This window comes from Mus pahari, chromosome 8 (assembly GCF_900095145.1).
Source record: "Mus pahari chromosome 8, PAHARI_EIJ_v1.1, whole genome shotgun sequence".
Lineage (NCBI taxonomy): Eukaryota > Metazoa > Chordata > Mammalia > Rodentia > Muridae > Mus > Mus pahari.
In genome coordinates this window covers 91898188-91919482 of record NC_034597.1, presented here as the reverse complement: position 1 = coordinate 91919482, position 21295 = coordinate 91898188, and the positions used below count along the sequence as shown (strand labels likewise).

At 42.4% G+C, this 21295-nt stretch overlaps 1 protein-coding gene across 2 annotated transcripts in view; it reads right to left on the bottom strand.

The window, feature by feature from the left end:
- Scel (sciellin) overlaps positions 1-21295 on the bottom strand; it is a 99988-nt gene that overhangs the window by 53984 nt on the left and 24709 nt on the right. For both annotated transcript variants that reach the window (XM_021203754.1, XM_021203755.1), the window contains exons 6-8: positions 18020-18058; positions 16100-16177; positions 14420-14485 (exon numbers count right to left, since the gene is read on the bottom strand). In XM_021203754.1, the coding sequence (XP_021059413.1) occupies positions 14420-14485; positions 16100-16177; positions 18020-18058 (183 nt within the window). The remainder of the gene's footprint in view (positions 1-14419; positions 14486-16099; positions 16178-18019; positions 18059-21295) is intronic.

Here is a 21295-nt window from a genome sequence, read left to right as displayed (position 1 = left end):
AAAAAAAAAAAAAAAAAAAAAAAAAAAAAAAAAAAAAAAAAAAAAAAAAAAAAAAAAAAAAGTGTTGGGTACATACGTCAACTGATCAACTGATAACTGGTAGTGTATCTGTGAGGATTTGGGGACCGAAGTAGACAGAAGAGATGGAAGGATCAATCCCAGGTAAGAGCAGGACTGCACAGGGCACTGGACACGCAACAGACGGGCAGGACAGCAATAACCACATGGACAGACGGTTATAAAATGGAGACGCAGGTCTATGTCAAGCTTTGTTTATACCAGATCCGCATCAGCGGAATGCGAGCTTTCTTCTATTTTAGAATGCCTGATGCTTCAAAGAGTAAATACTTGTTGAGTCTGGGAGGTAGACGCTGGCAGCGGAAAAAAAAAAAAAATAGATCTGAGATGGCGCAGAGTCATAAGAACCAAGATCGGAGGTGGATATGGGGTCCTGAAAGCCAAGAGCCCTGGAGCATGCGCAGTTCACTGGGTGGTAGGTTTGCGCCCTGCTGGGTCAGCTGCAGGGCTGTGCCCTGGGCTTCACTTCACCTCAGAGGAGCTTCCATTTGCATCTTTGCATTGACAGCCACAGATGACAGAACCCAAGCCCATGAGGGGAAGATGAGAAAAGGCATTCACAGTATGCCAGGAACTTATGTGTTCCAAGCAGGGGAATTAAAAATGAAAGCTAGGCAGGAAGCTGCAGCCTGGAGTGTTGTGAAGGGAAGGAAACAAAGGACATTTATGGAGTGATCTTAATTGAATTCTACTTCCAGACCTGATGTTTGAGCTTAGATAGCCCCCATTCTCTCCTCTGCCCTTCCCGGCACCCCACAAGCTTTCCCAAGATCTCCGCCACCAGAGTGGCATAACTGTCAGTGGATGTAACTGTAAAGAGTCGCGTCAAGGAATACAAAGGCAGTTTTCAAGAGAAACGCATGAAAACTTTCAGACTATGACAGAAAGACCAGATTGGGGTGAGGGGATCCCCTTGTAGAAAGGGCTGTTTATGTTGTCCAGTTTTTCAGATCCCTTCTGGTCCTAGTGTTGTTCTGGGTCAACGTGCTTGGCTCCCAGACTTGAATTCCAGTCTGAGCTGGAGGTCATTTCTCTAACTGTAGCACAGCCCTGGGTTCCGTCAAGGACAACCGACGCACACATCTGTGAGCTTCGCTCTCACAGTTCATCGTGCGTCTTTCTTGTCTCGCACAAATAGCATTTCCATTCCAGCAACATCAAAGGAACGTGTACGGGCCAAGAAGCGAGCTCTCAGCTGTTCCTGCCACCATGGCTGCTGCCCGCTCCTGTGTTACCCTGTACCTAGGGACGTACTCTCACTCCTCTGAAGCCATACGGTTAAATATCCTCCTGCTTCTACAAATTGCCTAGGTCATGGTCTTTTATCACAGAGATAGGAAGGTCGTTAATACAGTCACCTTATCAATTTAGGAATCTTAAGGGTGGGTGGCAAACTGCAATTCCAAATGTCGACATCCTCAAATATCAAAATCTCTAATGTCTACACACCTTGAAGTTCAAAATCTGAAATATAATTCTAGAAAAATAAAATTACAAATACTTTAGGAATGCATGTGTATCAGCAGGCTCTCACATGCATCATTTTATTAGTTCCATAAGCATAACACGTGGGTGCGTTTTTTTTCCCACTGAGGGTTAGGAAGCTGTGTAGTTTTCCCCACACCAAGTTGCTGGTGAGCATCTTGGCCCAGGTCTTTGGTACAGACCTTTTGATGTCAGTCACTTGCTTCTTTTCTCTTCTCTTCACCACACTACAGCTAATCAAGTGTTGTAAATGCAAATTTATTTTTCAAAGGCTTCTAAGTCAGTCCTGGTGGTTCATCCTCAGAGCCCAAGCCCCCTGGAGGCGAAATCAGGAGGCTTTCAAGTTCAAAGCCAGAGAAGCAGCCCGATCAGCTCAACAAGAACTTGTTCCCACAGCCACCCGTGTTTTAGTGTGAGGATAGATACCAGTGTATGGGGCTAGAAAAGGTATAGCCCACCCTTGCAAAGAGCTTACAAGGAGGCACAAGGCCATGTTCAAAGGAAAATGACTGTTATGATGTGACTTTATAGTGACTAGGTGTTGGGGTCTCCCACCTCCACTAACCACTCCCCCTCCACAGGCATACCAGAGTGCTACCCAGCTCTCCCGGAATGCAGTGCCCTCGGACCGCCCACCATCGCTAGGACTGCCCACCATCGCTAGGACTGCCCACCATAGCTCGGACCCCCGTGGCAACTTCAAAGGATTCAAGGGCATGCTGGGAACCCTTCCTAACCCTTCNTTGTACTTAAGCAAGTCCGATCAATAAAAATTCGAGCCTTGATCAGAATCTTTGCCAAGGCCTCCATATTTCTTTTCGCAGCTCTTTTCCCTTTTAGGAGTTCCCGCTCTTCAGTGCGAATCCAGACCGGAGTGTTTCTGCAGGCAGAAACACTCAACTAGGGATCACTTTCCTAAGTCATGAGCAATGAGTCAGACTCTCAGGGTCTCGGCTCCAGACCGGCTTCTGGCCTACTTTATATGAGCCTGGAAATCATGCTAGTTCTTCTTGAATCTCTGTTTCTTTAACTAAGAGACAGGCTGGTCTAGACGGCCACTCAAGAAGACAGAGAGAATTCCCCATCCCTGGAGATCCTGGCTTTTAGTTATTTCTTTTATTTTTTATTTTTTAGGCCAAGTAACTTGGCATTTGAGTACTGGGCTTTTTCAAACATCTGTGGATGCTGTTGTACCTAATACAATTTAACTCGGGATTTGATGGAGAACGAGTCCACAACAGTCGGTTCTTTAGAATAGATGTGGTTTGAGTCCCAAAGGCTGCTCTGTCAAAAAGACTGATTCGGGTTATGGCCATGAGTGGTCTACATCCTTCTGGTAATGGGGTCTAGAGTAAAAAAGCCAACAAATCATAATGTGTGGGCCCTTCTTGAGTTCCCATAAGACTGAATTAGGAAGAAAAGAATTAGCCTAATGTCTTAATTGGCTTAATCATTTATAAGAACATAACTTCAGATTTGTTTTTGCTTTAGAAACAGAAAAAAACATAAACTAACACAGATGGTCAATAGACCCAGAGAGACACAACTTCTAAACTATTTGTTCAGTCAGACTAGTTTTTAGTCCTTAGGTAGTTTTTGCAAAGAGGTAATAATGATGATAATAATCATCATCATCCAGGAATTATCAGGTGAAGTGGAAAACACATCAGCACTAAAATGGTGTCTATTCAAATGGATCTACTCAAAGGGTTCCACCCAAAGAGATCCACTCAGAATGGATCATAGACCTATATGTAAATCATGAAACTAAAAGATATTTAGAAGAAATGCTTTGTGACCGTGGGTTAGACATGATACCAAAGGCATAATTCATTAAATGAAACCGGAAAAATCATATTTCAGCATGTTTCAAAAAACTTTTTGTTCTAACAAATACATGGCTAAAAGATTGAAACTGTCAGCAACACACTCAAAAAGTTATAAATTTATATCTCTGATAAAAGATGCATGTTTTTAAAAACTCTCAAAACTCAGAAATAAGCAAATACAACACCAAAAAAAGGCAAAATATTGAAATGTGTACTTCACAAGAAAAGATGTACATTTGAAAAACAAAGACACAAAAAGGAAACACTGCACAGCTGGTCTGTAGAAAAGCAGGTACCTAAGCAGAATTGAGATAAAGTGCATATTAGAATAGCTAAAAGGGGGCTTTTAAACTGAAAACACTAAACAACATTGAGGAAATGTAGCAAGCAGAGCTCTTAACCTTTGCCAGTGTGCGTGACCCAAACCATGGAATCGTTACAAAGTTAAGCATGTGCTTGTCACATGACCTAGCACTTGCTGGCGTTTGCTTAAGAGAGTCGTTTAAGGATGTTCATACAAACCACAAGGACTGTTCGAAGCCCTGATGCTCTCTTCCTTCAGTGAGTGGATGACTAAACTGTGGTCGTCTCTCTGATAGAACACCACTCGGCAATAAAATGGAAGAGCACGGAGGGATGGTGCATGCACTCTATACATTCAAAAGACTACATCATCCACGAATCTGCTGGGTGATTTTTTTTTTTTAACAGCTGAGAGATGAGAAGACAAGAAAGTGCACTGCTCCATTCCCCAAGTACAAAGACAGTCTTAGGGAAAATGACAGTCTTTTACAAGCTCCTGCTCCTTCCTCCCAAATGTCCTCGGAAGACACTTGATTGACACCCCCATCACCCACAGGGCACCAACCTGGGGGCTCCCCGCCTGGAGCTTTGTTCCTATGTCCCCTTCCCATGCTTACTACTCAAGACAAAGCCCCCATGTCTGACTGTGCTCAACTTCTGCTGTATCAGTAGGGAAGAAATCTGAGTTAAGTAACTTGCTACAATTTGAATGACCAAAGACAGCCTTTTAGAGGTGCCAGAGAATTTGTATTTTGAGAGAACTATGTAGCAATCTCCGATAGATTGAGACAATACTGCTAAATAGCAAAGCTGTTTCTTTCTTGTCCAACCTGTCTGGCTTTTATGGTTGACAGGGTGATGTTTTGGTAAGTGACAAGCCCTAGGTATCCTGACTCGCCTAGCTTTTTCCTCAACTCTGTTTTGGACATGAAGCACCTCTGCATCAGTAACCTCATTGGTCTTTGGCAGACAGAGGAACAACAGGGACCCAAGGGAGGGAGGGGGCACAGAAATCTGCATTGGGCAAAGTACTGGTTTCATTTGTCTGGATGAGCTGCTTAAACCTGGTGTGGGGAGGCCCTGAGGGGGTCCGAGTTGTCCCTAAACAACTGAAGAGAAAGCAAGTCCTTGTTCAAGGTCAAGGCCTTTACTTGTTCTGTTAAACTAGCTTTCTCATTCCAGTCAAAAGCCATTTCAATGAAAGGACAAATTTTGACCCAGGTTAATGTGTTAACTATTTGGGCTGTTTAAAATATGGAGTCTGGAGACACAGGCATGAATTTTTTTTTAAGTTATCTATACTCTGGCATGTTACTGAGTGCAGACAACATTAATATTTATAAGAGATTCCAGTTAGTGTAAGGATTTTTTTTTTTTGAGACGAAAATGAAATCCGTTGCTTTTTGTGTGTGAAGCACTTTGTAAAGGGTTTGGCACTGACAGGGTTAACAATGCCGCAGCATAATTAGAAAGGTTACATTTTACCATTTATAGTTGCAGACAGAAAAATATAACTACAGTGCAAGGTTGCTATGGCAACTTGCTTCTCAATCAGGATTTTTTTTTTCTCCCCTAATTCTACCAATCCACTAACTGGAAGTCAAAACCCATAAAAGAAGAGGTTGTAACAGAATAAGGGTGAGATGATATGGGGGTGCACAGGAAGTAGTTCTTTTCTCCTTTCGTCACATATGTGTCCACTATCTCATTTCTATCCCACGTTTATTTTTCATCCTTGTGTTTGAAAATGATTCCAGAAGAAAACGTACTGGCTTTATTAGTATTGGAAATAGAGACAGTAGCTTCATTGTTCTTCTCTCTGGCTAGCATTTATGAATATTTATACTGTCTCTTAAGCAAGCCCTGTAATATGGCTTAACAAATTGCTTGCTTTGCTTTCCAACACGGCTTCACTGTGTGGCTCAGGCTGGGCTTGAACTCGTGGGCCTCCTGCATCCTCCTCCCATGCCTGGATTGTGTAACAGTCCCTGACTAGCAAGGTTCATAAATGAATCTTAGATGAGATCTAACCACTAGACCTCAGAGTCCTCAGAATACATAGAAGCACTTGAATTCATGAAGATGTATTGGTTGGCTCAGAAGGCAGAAAGCAGCTCTGTGAGCTCTCTCCATCAGCAACACATCCAGAGTCCATGTTTCCTGTAGGGCACCTGTCACCTGCTCTCTCATTGGCTCCAGCCTGGCAAAGGAATCATATGACAGTAAAATGGGGTGGAGAAGCTTAAAAGCCAAATAAAAATATAAAGATATGATTGGTGATAGATGGCTTTTGAGTCTCCTGAAGTAGAGACTGGACCTGACACCAGTGCATCTCTGGTGCCTACCCAAGTGCTTTCTTACACATAGACAGAGATCAACAGCCGTGCTTTGGAGGGAGACAGACAGAAGGAAAGTAGGGCAGGAGGGAGGTGTCTAGTCGGTCCTCAAACTCTAAGCACATTGAACAAGGCTCAGTTGACTACAAAGTCACATGGCAGTAACAAGCTGAGGAAATGAATTGTTTTACACACATTAGGAATCAGAATCAAGGATGGGCATGTCTATTAATAAATAACTGTGGGTACATTTGCTCAATGCTGCAAAGGGTTACAAGATGACTCCACGTATTTAATGAATAGGCTATAGCAGTTGTTTAAAGGTAAGGCACTGTTAGTTGCCCAGTAAGGATTATTAATTTTTCTGAGTCCAGAATTCAGAAAAAAAAAAAAAAACACCCTTGGGCAGCATTCCATATCCATCCCCTTCTTATCTGATATCGTCTCCACAGTAACTTCATTCTAAATATGCCACATTTGAAGTCCATCCCTAAGTCAGGATCCCTTAGCTTCTTACCCAAGCTCCTCCCTGATCCCAACCCACATCCAAGCATTTCTTATTGTTTGCGCATCGCCTCCACAAAAATATCCTTCAGGTATCCCAGAATCAACCTGCTCAATGCTAAATATGGTAGCAGCGTCCTTGGTCCTACTGCGCATGCCCTGAGCAATCATTTGACCCTGAGTCAAATATCATTATACTTCTCTTCTTCCAAGATCTGCCCCCCAAGTCCACATTACAGGCTTCCTGCGTGTATCAGATCTCCCACAGGATATGGATGCTCTGTGTGTGACTCCTTGTGTTGCTGCTACACTGGTCATTTATGCCTGCGGTTGGCACCTCTAGCTATCATAAAGAACTCCGAGCTGCAGTGGCCTCTCCGAGTTCTGGTACAGGAATTTCCCACCACAGTCCCAAATGGCATCTCGCAGGCACATAAGCTACCTTTACCATCCTTCTCCTCCCAGGAGTCCCCTTCCCTTTTTCCCTGTGAGTGTGGCTCACATGCAATTAGTGTGGCCTTTGGAGAATCTCACTGCCCTGGACAGGCAGACCCCGCAAAGCACCAGTCAAACTAAGATTAGTGTGTTACTGCCACCCAGTGGCGACTTTTCCTTGGCCCACGCTAATCTCAAACACTACCCTAAAGATGGGGTAAGAGAAGGAAGACACAGAGGTCAATGACAGAACTTGTCAGTGAGGGTGGCAGTAACTGTTGGTATGACAATGACTCCGAAGAATAGTTTTGTTGTAAAACGTAGCACGGAGCCCTCCTTTAAGACTGGATGCCGGGAGTGTGGGTCAATGAATGCCCCCCCCCCCCGTTGGTTACGAGAATGAGCGCTTCCGGGATTTCCAGGACTAGGACATGGCAGAACTAAACTATCTGGCATAAATAGTGCGGGAATTTTCTGAGAGGATGAAAAAGGAGGTGGGGATACATGGAGTATGAGGCTGCTGAGCGGAGTATCAGTGGGGATGGCCTGTAAGAAATTTCAGTCAGTGACAAACACCTGACCAAAGAACTCAGAGACTCCTGACTGTTGGTACATAGCTCAGCCGGAGCCCGGAGCTTCTTCCGTAGAGTGCCAACATCCCTCCGTTTACATCTCCAATTAAACTTTATGCAGGAAGCATATCAATAATATGAGAAAACTTTCTTAGCGGACGTGGATCTAAGAGGACAGAACGGGTGTAAACCAGAAATGAAAACCATGAAGAGAGGTCAGGTGGAAACACAGCATGAGAACTTCAGTGTCTCGGATAGTATTCAAGCAGGAGAAGGTAGTATCCAAGACAGAAAGGATGGGTTTCCTGTGGCTTGTTAGAATGCAGAGAATAGAACAGATTGAGTTACTGAGCCAAACAAGGGGGATTCATGCATGATGGATGAAGGGCAAGCAACTCCGAGTCGTCCTGCTAAGAGCCTGGCTCATTTTTCTAGGGTAATGTAAAATCGTCATAACCGTTACTTAGGGAGGTGAGGTGGTCTGATTACTAGTGTTTCACTAACTATAGACTTGTCACTTATATAGAGGAGTAAAGGGCAGATGTAAGGGTGAGGGAAAGGAGACTATAAAGAGATCTCCTACTGATAAGAAAAAATGACTCAGGGTGATATATTAGGAGGTGACTGCATTCAAAATGCATTTAGAAGGCAGGATGCCAGGTCTGCTTATGGACCAGGTACTCAGAATAAAGTGGGAAACTGTGGGGAAACTTCAAGTTCTCTCATGGTCAACTGAAACTGTCAACACAAGCTAGAATCCTCTGAGAAGAAAATCTCAATGAGGGATTTTCTACATTGAATTGGCCAGTAGGCCTATCTTCTGGAAACTGTCTTAATTAGGTTAATTTATGTAGGAATCCCCAGCCCACTGTGGGTGGCACCATCCCCTAGATGTATAGATACAGAGAACTCAAGACAAGCACAAGCAAGCAGGTAAACGTGCTTCACTTCTCCCTACATTCACGCCTCCCTGGCCTTCACCATAGACAAAGTATGAAGTTTCTGCCTTGACTTCTCCATGATGATGGACTGTAACCTGGAATTGTAAGATGAAATAAAAACCCCTTCTCCCCTGAGTTGATTTTTGTCAAGGTTATGTTATCACAGCATCAGAGAGAAACTAGGTGTTCTAAGGTGTCAAATGGCTGGAAATGGTGATGGTGCTAACTAAGGTGAAAGGTGAGACTCAGTAAATCACAAATATCATGAACAAGCTGCGTTTCTAATTGTTCTGAGACATTTAAGCAAAAGTGTCAAACAAGCAGGTGACTATCCCATGAAAACCAGAGAGGTCTGGAGGAGCAAGTGACCTTTGGCATCCTGGCCCTGCACCCCTGCTCAAGGCGGGAGCACAAAGTGCCATGAGGAGAGAGGAGGAGATGGCTTTGGGCTTTAGGTACACTGATACATAATGATTGAGTCATGAAGAAGAAAGGCAATTAAAGGAGAGTTATTTAAAATAAAATCCTGAGAGGCTCTGCCAGAGCCTGACAAATACAGAAACAGGTATTAACAGCCAACCATTGGACTGAGCACAGGGTCCTCAGTGGAGGAGTTAGAGGAAGGACTGAAGGAGCTGAAGGGGTTTGCAACCCCATAGGAAGAACAACGATATCAAACAACCAGACCCCCTAGAGCTCCCAGGGAGTAAACCACCAACCAAAGAGCACACATGGAGGGACCCATGGCTCCAGCCGCATATGTAGCAGAAGATGGCCTTGTCAGGCATCAATGAGAGTAGAGGCCCTTGGTCCTGAGAAGGCCTGATGCCCCAGTGTAGGGGAATGCCAGGGAAGGGAGCCTGGAGTGGGTGGGTGGGTGGGCAACACTCTCATAGAAGCAGGGGGGAGGGGAGAGGATAGGGGGGTTCCAAAGGCGAAACCAGGAAAGGGGATAACATTTGAAATGTAAACAAATAAAATATCCAATAAAAGAAAACTTAAAAAAAAAAAAAAGAAAAAGAAAAGTCTTGAAATGTGTGTCGGGGAGTGGTTAGTACAGTCTTGAAGCAGCGGTTGTAGCTGTTCAGCGTGAAAGTGCCAGTCTGCAGGACCTGCTGGATCAGCAGGGCGTTATCACCAAGACCATCAGTGACCTTAGGGAGAGCTGTTCCCAAGAGCTGAAGATAATAGAAACCAGTCGAATGCAGATGGGAACCATTGGCAGGCTGAGGAGAAAGAGTGCCAACTGAACGGAATTGGACGAGCTGCCCAGAAACTGTCAAAGACGATATTTTTAAGATGAAAGATTTGAATAAAGAGAAAACAGTAAGACTTGATCCCGGGGGCAGAATGGACAGATGAATGCAATAAAGAACAGCTAGTAAAGCTACATTTTTTATTCAGTCTTGATTAAAAAAAAAAAAAAAGAAAGGAAAATATTTGTGCTGATGGCATCAGATAAAACTTCAGAGAATATAAACCTGTTGACATATCTTGATAATTCAAAACATTAGGCCAGTTACTTGTGTTTCAAAACAGCATTTACTATCCAGTGAGCAGAACGCTGACCAAGAGCAACCTCAGAAATCAGAAGAATGGGTTTGCTTAAGCAAAGCTTACATGCTGTGCCCTATTGTCACGAATTCAGTTCGTCTCTTTAATATTTATCCCAAACGAAAAGCCTTCATATTTTTCAACTTTGCCCTCTATTTTGTTTAATCATTCGTGCCTGAACTCTTTGTTTGAAGACTAATGGATGTGGCACAGAAAATTATCATTTCCTTAGGAAGATTTACACTATTTAGTCGGGAATTTTAGCTAAGAAATTACTGAAACTAAAGCAGTTATGAGCAACAACCACGTGACTCTATCACAATTATTTTCAAGTGTGAGAACATTTGATTTCTTTTCATTGACAAGAGTCAAGCCATACAGAATCAAATCTTTTACCAGATTCTATTCTTGAGTCATACAAACTACTTAAAGCCTGTCTGGGTGGTATCTCAAAACTTAAAACTGGTCTTTGTTTGTGCCATCCACGTTTTCTTCTGTAAAAGACATTTTGCTTTATTGTTTATAATTTTGTTCATTATTGGTTTTCAGGGCTTCAGGTATAGCTCAGGAATAGTCCAGACTTAGTTACAGGAATGTTTAAGTCATGTGGCTGTGAAAACCTCAGATCATGTGAAGAGTTTTGAGTTGGTTTATTGTTGTTGTTGTTGTTGTTTGTTTATGGTTTTGCTTTTGTTTTTCTTTTATTTGAAATATGTAAATTTTTTTATTTAGCTATATGATTTGTTACATGATTTGTTTTGTTTGAGACAGGGTCCTGTCTGGTCCTGGTTAACCTGGAACTTTCTATATAGACCAGGCTGGGCTTAAACTCAGAGATTCACCTGCCTCTGCCTCCAAAGTGCTGGGATTAAAGGCAGGTACTGCTATGCTATACCTGGGCTAAATGTGATTTAAAAAAAGAAAGAAAGGAAGAAAGAAAAGAAGGAAGGAAGGAAGGAAGGAAGGAAGGAAGGAAGAAAGAAAGAAAGAAAGAAAGAAAGAAAGAAAGAAAGAAAGAAAGAAAGAAAGAAAGAAAGAAAGAAAGAAAGAAAGGAAGGAAGGAAGGAAGGAAGGAAGGAAGGAAGGAAGAAAGAAAGAAAGAAAGAAAGAAAGAAAGAAAGAAAGAAAGAAAGAAAGAAAGAAAGAAAGAAAGAAAGAAAACAAAACTCTATTTTAAATGTCCTTTCAGACTGGTAGGTGAAATATAGCTGATCTTGCTGGCCTTGTTTGCTTAAATATGTAGATATGAATGCAGTCATAGATGTAGATATAAAAGCTAGTATGTACACACAGATAAACTGACAGCCATAGGCATAAGCATCCATGTGTAAAGAAAGGTGTTACACAGATAATGAAACAATGAAATCATGACCTGCTTTAGGAAACCAAACCCCTTGTTCCAGTTTATTTGTGCCGGCACAAGTTTTCAATCCAAACACAGCTCACTTTGATTTCCTGGCTAGCACTGCAAATTAAGGAAAGGGCATGATCCACAGCGTTAGAGGCTGCAGAGGTCTAGAGAAAACCATTGGGAGAGATGCTGCCTCTTGGGATGCCGGATGTCTGGAGGATGCGTCAGTATACAACACAGAGAGGAGGTGGAAGATAAAACAAGACTTCAGGGTCAGACTGCACCATGAGAGCGCACCGGTGCAATGGGCAGAACGCACAGCGAGGCAGCCGGACAGTGCTTTGAGAGAAGAGGGCGGGGAGGAGAAAGAGAGAGGATCCCAATGTACCGTGAAAGATAAAGAGAAATCACTTCAGCGTTATGCTCATAGCTGGTGGTAAAATCAGGGTCCCCCAGTTTTATCTGTCGCTGACCTACTTTCATTCACTTTGGTTCCTATGGGGACAGAGATCTCTTTTTGTAGCGTTCACTCCCTTTCATCATTAGTAATTGTTCCTTTTTAATTTTTCTTGGCACTTATTACAAAGTCTACTTATCAACCCTGGCAAGGCACTGGCATTGAAGATATTAAAGAAGAAGACACCGTACTCAACTCCAAAGCGCTTATGCTCTTAGAGTCAAGCCCTTATGCCCGGCGTGGCTCTATCATCTCACCTCAGTGAGAAACCTTGCCGTCTGGGCATTATGTAAATACCGGTGCTTCTGATCAGGAGCCGAGAGTTCCACTGATCAATGAAACCCACAGTCCCATTTCCTTGGTTCTACTGCTATGGATCTGAGCCAGATTTTTTTTCAAAGGGAGCCTTGTTATTCATTTCATCTTCCTTGTTTAAACACATCCAGCCAACTACTGAATTGTTGTGGCTGGTAGCCAGGGCTGCCAGCTCCGACCAAACCCGTACCCACAAGCCCAACAGGCCATGAATATATGAGGGTTTTTTTTTTTTTTTTTTTTTTTTTTTTTTTTTGGTTTTTCGAGACATGGTTTCTCTGTATAGCCCTGGCTGTCCTGGAACACACTTTGTAGACCAGGCTGGCCTCTAACTCAGAAGTCTGCCTGCCTCTGCCTCCCAAGAGCTGGTTAGGCATGTGCCATCACACCTGGCGAATTTTTAAGATTTTGACTCAGGACCAATCCTTGCACATTTTTACAAAGTTATATAATCACTTGCCTATTGTGATGATAATTTATATTAATACTAGAAGCAGGAAGAATGGACCAAAATTAAAAGTGATTTTGGAAATATCTAGTAAATACTTCTAGCAAAAATACCATTTGTTGCCTATCAAAGAAAAAGGAATGGCTCTCCTGACACTCGGAGATGGAGGTGGGGAGTACTTTAACAGACAAAGAGAAATGTGAGTAGCTGTAGAGGAATTATCTGGTGATACTCTGAGGAAAAGGGAGGCTTTACACTAGAAATACAATCATTCTTGGCCGTTCATATAACAGGTAGTCACCTGCAGATATATATGCTCAATAATAAAACATTTTAAGGGAAAGTGGATGTTATTCCATATTATGGTTATTTAATGTATTTTATGACTTTATTGACATGTCAAATCTATATGTAAATATATAGAAAGATGTGAATAAGTAACTTAATTTCTTTGATCAACTGCCATTGGTTTATATATTTACAGATCCAATGATATTAAAGGACAGATTCAAGGATAACATTAAACGACATTTATTTCTACAAATTTCCATTAATTTGGAAATAAAAAGAGACACTGGAAGTGTGTGTGTGTGGCAGATAGACATTTAGAAAACATGCCAATATTATATTACACACACATACAGTTTCACAGCTATAAGCAGGATGAAATCCTATTGAAATATGGAACTATTTTGGTGAAGATATTTTGGCTTCTCACATGAAAAAATTTTGGATATCAGAATGCAAACTTAAAATAAAAATCAGTCAGAGGCCATACCTCCCTCCTGTGTTAGTGGCGACATACAGCATAGGAGTTCAACACCTGTAGAAGACACTTTTCTAAAATCCAAGACAGAGGCTCTGTGTTTTGTTCACCAAGAGAGCCCAATAATCCAGAATGACCTTTGACCCAGTGATTGATCTATTAGCTATTTATTGAATTGTTGGTATGCCCTGCATAGCAACTGTAGAATGGGGTCTATGACTTATGTTAAGTTTCTTCTCAAAAGACCAAGTAAAGAGAAAACACTCATTTATCACTTATTTATCATGCTGTGCTTCCAAGGAATTTGTCACACATTTCCCACTTGTCATCTGGGCTTGAAGCAGATGGACCCACAATGGCACCCCAGCCTGAAATTTGACTCAGTTCTCTCCCTTTCACTGTTAGGAGTTGAGTTGTGTGCCCTGAGATTCCCATGTGGAAGTTTTGACTTGTTCTCCTTGAGAATGTGGCATTTGGGAGGAGCAGGGTCTTTTCAGATATTCTAAGTTAACATGAGGTCATACTGGAATAAGATGGAGCCCTGATCCAACAGGTCTGGTGTTTTTTAAAGCAAAAGAAATGTGTACTCAGCTATTTGCACTGAAAGGATGTCATGTAAAGGCGGCAGTTGACACGGAAAGTCAGACTGTGTAGATGAGGGGATGTCAACGATTGCCAGGAAGCCAGCAGCTACTTAGAAGCACAGACATCACTCATGGCCCTCAGGAGGAGCCAGTCCTGCTCACATCTTGAACTGTCATGGTGAAATGATACATTTCCCACTGTTTATTCTCCTACATCTGTAGCACTTTGTCGCAGAAATCATTGCAAACTAAAATGGGCCCCTGCTCACTTCTCACAGTTTGTCAGGTTTCTCACCAAGGGCGTGGGTAAGCCTGACCCCACTCCTACTGAGCACTGTCTTCTCCAGGGTTCATAAAACTGTCATCAATTTCTTCAGAAACATCCACAATTATATGCTGTCAGTGACTAATACACTCTTTCCATCAATGACATAGCAATTACCTCTGACACCTCCCCTTACCTTCTGCTGGCTGCTGCACTTGGAGAGGCATTGTGACCAGGAGGGGGTGGTGGGAACCAGGACTGTCTGTTAAGAAATGGCAACAATCATGACCACTGTGTTTGAATGACTGATTCCACCCCCGTGTCTTGGGGTGGGAAGACAGTTGATAGCTAAAAAGGCAGCAAGATAATTTTTACAGAAAGCCTTGGAAATAGAATAAACAATACTTCATAAATGAAGTAGGAAGGAAGGACCCTATACTTCAGGCTATTTTTCCCCAAGTGAACTTTTTCATTTCCTTTGACACCAAACATGTGGACATTTCCTTAAAAAGTAAAAAATTGAAAGAATGGCAGCTGTTAAGTCTAGGCTGCAGGTTCATGTATGTCACCACATTGTCCTTCCTCTTTGTCTGATCTAGTTCATAATGAAGTAACAACTTATTCTCTAGTTAAAAATCTGATTCTTAGACCATATGCTAGAACACTCTGACAGGATGTTAAAGCAGAATGCCACAGCAAAGCTAACCTCAGCTTCAACATCTGCTAGAAAGATGACCTTACAGTGCAGGGATATAACTGCATATAGCTCTCGATGTGGCAGATGGAGGGAGAGAAGAAGGGGAGAGGAAGGGAGAGGGGAGGGGGGAGGGGAAGAGGGAGAGGGAGAGGGAGAGACGTGGACTGGGGGAGGGATGGGGACCTAGGAAGCCAGGAATATTCTAACCAATATTCCTGAAGTAAACTGACTTGAATTGCTTAATGCTAGCATTCCCATTGACATAACTTCAATCTAGCCATAGCTTTATGGCGAAAAGAAAAGAAAAAAAAAAAAAAAGAAAAAAGAAAAGAAAGAAAAAAAAATCCCGTCGTGTTCGATGCCTCATTTTCTTCACCCATCCCTCCACTGTTAGTTCCCTAGAATGGTTTCCCTAGCTCAGCTCTTGTGAGCATTACACTGGTATATTTGATTTTAAGAAACTAACGTTAAGTATTTTCACACAGGTTTCTACTGTCCATTGAGAATATTTCCCCTGCCCTTGCTACCCTTTCTCTATTAACTTCCCCCCCTCCATTTGTCTGGGTCATGCTGACTTAGAATCCTTTGGGTAAGTACTTAGGAGTATATACTGGGTCACATAGATTTATTTTTAGTTTTATGAATGACTTAAAACCACATGTATGTAATGAAAATAAAAATGAGATTGTCTAAATGTTAGTCTCTAAAGGAACAAAGGAAACTGAACAGAGTCCCCAGAAAGAGCCTTTACTCTGCTTTAAGGCAGAATTATGTGCAGAGAACAGGGGAAAGCTGTAGGTGAATGGTAATGTGTGGTTACCCACCAATCATGATTTTAGGTTAAGCCACTCCCTGTAGCACAGCTCTGTAAGAACTCACTTAAAGCAGTGTAGCTCTAAACATGTAAGCTCACCATCGTCGACACAACCTGGAGGAGCTGGGAGCAGAGCTCAGTTGTAGAGGGCTCTCTTAGAGTATACGAGCTCTGACTGTTCAGCAATCACTACTGTGAAACCTAAAGTAGCAGAAGCATAAACTCATGACCCACAGTTTCAAAGCCCTAAGGATACTTCGATAGTTGAAAAAAAAAAAAGTTGTGGGGTGGGGTGGGGGTAGATCTGGCAGTCAGTACGAAGTCTTTTGCAGGATGCAAGAGGCAGCACAGGGTCCCCATCTTACCTCTTTTTCTTCACAGGAGTGGTAGTGGGGGTTGAAGCTGTGGCGATCGTGTTTGCATTGAAGGAGCTGACAGCTGGCCTGTTCAATGAGAAGAGCAACAGGTCACCAACACCCTCCAGCTTCTCTACACACACACACACACACACACACACACACACACACACACACACTGCATCTGAAACATCCTGCAATCTACTCACATCCATGCCTACTGTTCATCTACAATAAAATATTAGACTTGAAGATTAAAAAGCAGTAAGAACAAAAAAAAGCTCTTCCTTGGTTCACATGTCCTGGGCACTGTCAGTCTCTTGTATAGCTGCTTAAAACATAACATAACTACCCAAGGAACTGAAGGGGGCTGCAACCCTGTAGGTGGAACAACAATATGAACTAACCAGTACCCCCTGAGCTTATGTCTCTAGCTGCATATGTAGCAGAAGATGGCCTAATTGGCCATCATTGGGAATAGAGGCCCCTTGATCTTGCAAACTTTATATGACCCAGCACAAGGGAAGGCCTGGGCCAAGTAGTGGGAGTGGGTGGGTAGGGGAGCAGGGGCAGGGGGGTATAGGGAACTTTCTGGATAGCATTTGAAACGTAAATAAAGAAAATTAAAAAAAAGAAATAAAAAAAAACATAACATAACTGACTGAGAAAGTCATTAGCACATGGTGTTAATCATGTGGCGTTCAGGCTAATCACCGTGACATGCTATGGATTTGTGTTCTCTTCATCTCATTATTATGTTGGGTTGACAGAATCATACTATGCATTAGAAATATGATCTTAAGAAAAAAATTGAAAGATACACATTGTAATCTCCACTTGGCTTGGCATTTATGAACGTATTCAGATCCTCAAAAAAAAAAAAAAAAAAAAAGACAATACTAACCAAAGAACATTCACGGGCTGGAATGAGGTCCCCCACCCCAGCACATATGTACCAGACAGGTAGCTCTATCTTCATGGCTGCCCTGTCTGGCCTCAGTGGGAGAGGATACTCCTAATTAGGCAGAAACTTGATGTGCTAGTGTGGGGGGATACCTAGGGGTGGTCCCACTCTCTCAGAGGAGAAAGGGAGGGGGAATGGAGTGGAGACACTTGGTGAGGGAGGGACCGGGATGGGGAGCAGCATTTGGGATGTAGACTAATTAATTAATTAATTAATTAATTAATTAAAATGGCAATGACCCAGGGTCTGTTTTACACATTAAGATTGGGATCCAGCATAAAAATTTTATCCATAAATAGTTTTTAAAGTAACATTTGAAAAGTTCATCTAATTTGTGTTGCCTATAAATACTAAGAGTATATGCCGAGGGAAATATATTTGATATATCATATTTGATATCTCATGATTCAGCACTGAAGGAGAGGCACTGGTGTGAGAGAAGAGGATGAGGTGTGGAGTGAGAAAGAGTTGGTTGCTAAGAAACGGGAGAACGACAGAGTCCATTCTTGTGCTTTGTTCTGTATGTATTTCTGTGCACCACGTGCACAGATGGTGCCAGAGGAGGCCAGAGGAGGGCAGCAGAGACCCTAGAACCGGAAGTACAGAGGCTTGTGAGCTGCTGTGTGGGTGCTAGCAATCAAATCTGGATCCTCTGAAAGACCAGCCAGGGCTCTCCACCACTAAGCCAGCCCTCCAGCCCTGAGGGCATTTTTAAATATAAGGCTAAAGGCATTGATCTAGGCCTTAGTGATTGGTTACAGTGATGGTAGGTAAGCTCTTATGGTGCAAGTTCAGCCAGAAAGTACTGGATTCTTTGAAGCATATTTCGGTTCTTCTCTGCTTCTAACTCAGCCAACAGCACAGGGCTGTGGTTCTAGTCCAATGGCATGTCGCCTGAAGGTGGTAAGCCCTGGTTGTTTTTAAATGCACACAAGGAAACACACATCACTTAAGAAAGTACTTACGTCTTGGATGATTCTGACGTTCTAAACGTGGACAGCGTTCTAGAAGAAAGAAACAGTGGTATAGTTTGAGCAATGGTGAAAACCAAATCAATGCTTCCTTTTTTTCCCACTTATCCATGAATTTAAAGTTACTAGGAAAAGCTAAAGATTACTTGAGGGGAAAAAAACCCATAACTATTTGAATAAATTTGGTAAGATGCTTTCATGATGCTTAAAATCTCCTGTACTAGGTCTCGAGATTTTTCTTCTTCGGAAAATTCATTATTATTTAAGTCCAATGTCTTAAGATGCTAAGCTCCACAATTTTCTTAATAATACAAATGTAAAATCAATAACCTTAACACTGCAGAACAGGGACATGCATGTGGTAAAAAGAAGGGCCCATAGCCATGGAACCTCTGGGCCTGTAAGCCAGGCAACATTTCATTCTATCATGAGTAAGAGCAAAGGTTTTTCCTTGAGAACTATTGTTCTAAAACTATAGGAAGTAGTGTGGCCTGCACAGGGTTGCACCAGATCAAGCCGGTCAGCATTCCAGAATATAGCAAATAGGGAATCCAAGCCCTCACCCCCAGCTGAAGAAGTATTGACAGTCAATGGCTTCTAGAGAGGCAAAGTTTTCCTTTAAGGCTGCTGTTCCCTGTAGGCCGCCTGTGCTCCGACAGATGGCGCCACACCCATAGCTACATAGGCAGCACACATTTGACTTGGGCTATACAAGGAGCAATAAAGACATGGGGGCGGGGTCAGCAGTTAAGAGCACTGGTTGCTCTTCCTGAGGATCTAGGTTCTATTCCCAGCACCCACATGGCAGCTCACACCCTCATGTGGCCTCCTCCAACACCAAGGTATGCACACGGTGCACAGATAAGCATGCAGGCAAAGCATCCATGAGCATAAAATAAATAAACAGAAGTTTTAAAAAGGACATTGAGGACAAGACATGGATCTAGATCTAGAAGGAGTTGCAGGGAAGGGTGGCAGTGAATATGGCCAAAACATACTGTATACACATGTGAAAGAAATGTTCACAGAATTCATTGTTGTTAAATATAGAGAGGGTGAGAATGACAAAAACACATTAAGCATGACTGTGAGTTGTTAAGCAAAAGTAAATAACACTTAGAAAAGACTATATTTGAGACCTTTCCAAAGTTAGTGTGTGCTGCTCCCTATCGGTTAGTTGGTTATCCAAGGTTTGGGCCTTGTCTGCTTTGGTGTCAGTGCTCCTGTCTGGTACCCCTCATACACAACAATGAGCACTGGTTAACTTGTCAAACTTCTTACAGATTCTCTCTCATGCCTGAACAATTTTACATTTAATCATTTTCTTGTATAAGAACTGTTTTCCATGTGTTAACGTTTTACAGTCTTTGAACATTAAAAAAAAAAAAAAAAGAGCTGGTGAGGCCACCTTGCTATCACTTTGTATTCTGAGTGTGTACTTTCGCTAATTCTTCACCTTCCTGACTCACTGGGATTTTAACTCACCTGTGATTATTCATAATTTTTTTATAGTGCAGTTGTGTGTGTGTGTGTGTGTGTGTGTGTGTGTGTGTGTGTGTAATGACTATACTTCCTATGTTGGTAAAAGGTATCAATGAAGTACTTCACTAGTCTTTAAAAAAAAAAAAATCTGTCGCATAATGCTCTGTGTTTGCCAAAATCATTTTCTTTTTCTCCTGAGCAGACAGAGGCCACATTTACCAACTTAGGATGGCCATTAAGTTGGGACCTTAGGATTGGGTTTTAAGAAGTGTGAATAGAAATGTCATTACCACATCCTGATCCACTGAATACATTCTAGCTCTTTCTTTCTCCTCCACTCCAGTTTTGGTGCCATGGATCAAAGGCAGCAGTGTTTATACATAGAATGAACTTAGCTGTCTGAATCACTCACTCCCTGGATACTAGACTCTCATGAGTGAAGCCATTCCATTAGCTATTGTATTAAACCATTTAGGTTTGGGGCAAAGGAGGGACAGATTTTAAACATCCTATCTTAACAAATTAGTTTACTTCAACAAATCGACATAGGTTGGGTCCTAGAAGAGAACCTATTGTTCTCCTTAGAGGGACATGTTATTAAATCTACTCCGTATAACCATCCACTAACACACTTGAGGAGATGATGACTAACACAGAGACACACAACTGACAAAGGTGCAGAGAATAAGAAACTGCAAAATGCTCAGCCCTAAATGGAATATATACAGCCTACTCCCTCCGGCCAGAGCTCGGGGATCTATCTCACGGCAGGAGACAGGGCAGAAGGAGTGTAAGAGATTAAAAGCATTAAAAGGAATGGTGTGTTCTGGACACAGCGGGGCAGGTGAGCATATAAGTTCACAGAGGCTGTGATAGCATGCATAAATCCTGGGCAAGCCCGAACTGGACCAGATCCCAGCATCTGAGGGTGGGAATCGGACAGAAGTCCCACTCCTCGCCATGGAGCTATTGGCGACTTGGAGAGAGGCAGTTTTCTCTAAAACTACCCCCTGATAAGTTGACCACACTCTGGTGGGGGGCCCCATATCAACACTAATTAGTCTTGATAGGTTAGGAAAAAAACCACAGAACATAAAGTTAAGTAAGTGTGGTGGTTTGAATGGGAACAGTCTCCATGGCTCATTTGTTTGAGCAAGTTGTCCCCAGTTGGTGGATCTGTTGGGAAGGGTCAGGAGGTAAGGCCTTGTTAAAGGAGGTGAGTCTCACCAGGACTCGATATGAGTACCACCCCTAGAGTGCTCTCCCTTCTTCTGCCTCGTAGTTGTGACCAAGACGTGAGCTCTCAGCTGCCACTTCACTACACCATCATGGACTCTAACCCTCTGAAACCAGAAGCCAGTCAAATAAGTCTTTTATAAGTTGCCTTGGTCATACCACTTTATCAAAGTAGTGAAAAAAGTAACGAACACAGTGCGGGTGGAAGGGATGGATCTGGGTGTGGAGTTAGAGAGAATACCATCTAAAGAGATTGTATGCAACATTGTATTTAAAAGAAATAGTTAATTTCTTTAAAGGGTCAAAGAAAAGTTTTACTTCCACAACAGAACACTAGGGGGCTCCCTAACCTAGTCTTCTAAAATTAATTTCTAGTTTCAGGATCCTTATTTTTCATGCCACAGATTATGTATTTAAGACTCGCCAGCACAACTCGTGTTTCTTTTTTTCCCCCATTTTTATTAGATATTTTCTTTATTTACATTTCAAATGCTATCCCGAAAGTTCCTTATACCCTCCCCCCACCCCTGCTCTCCTACCCACCCACTCCCA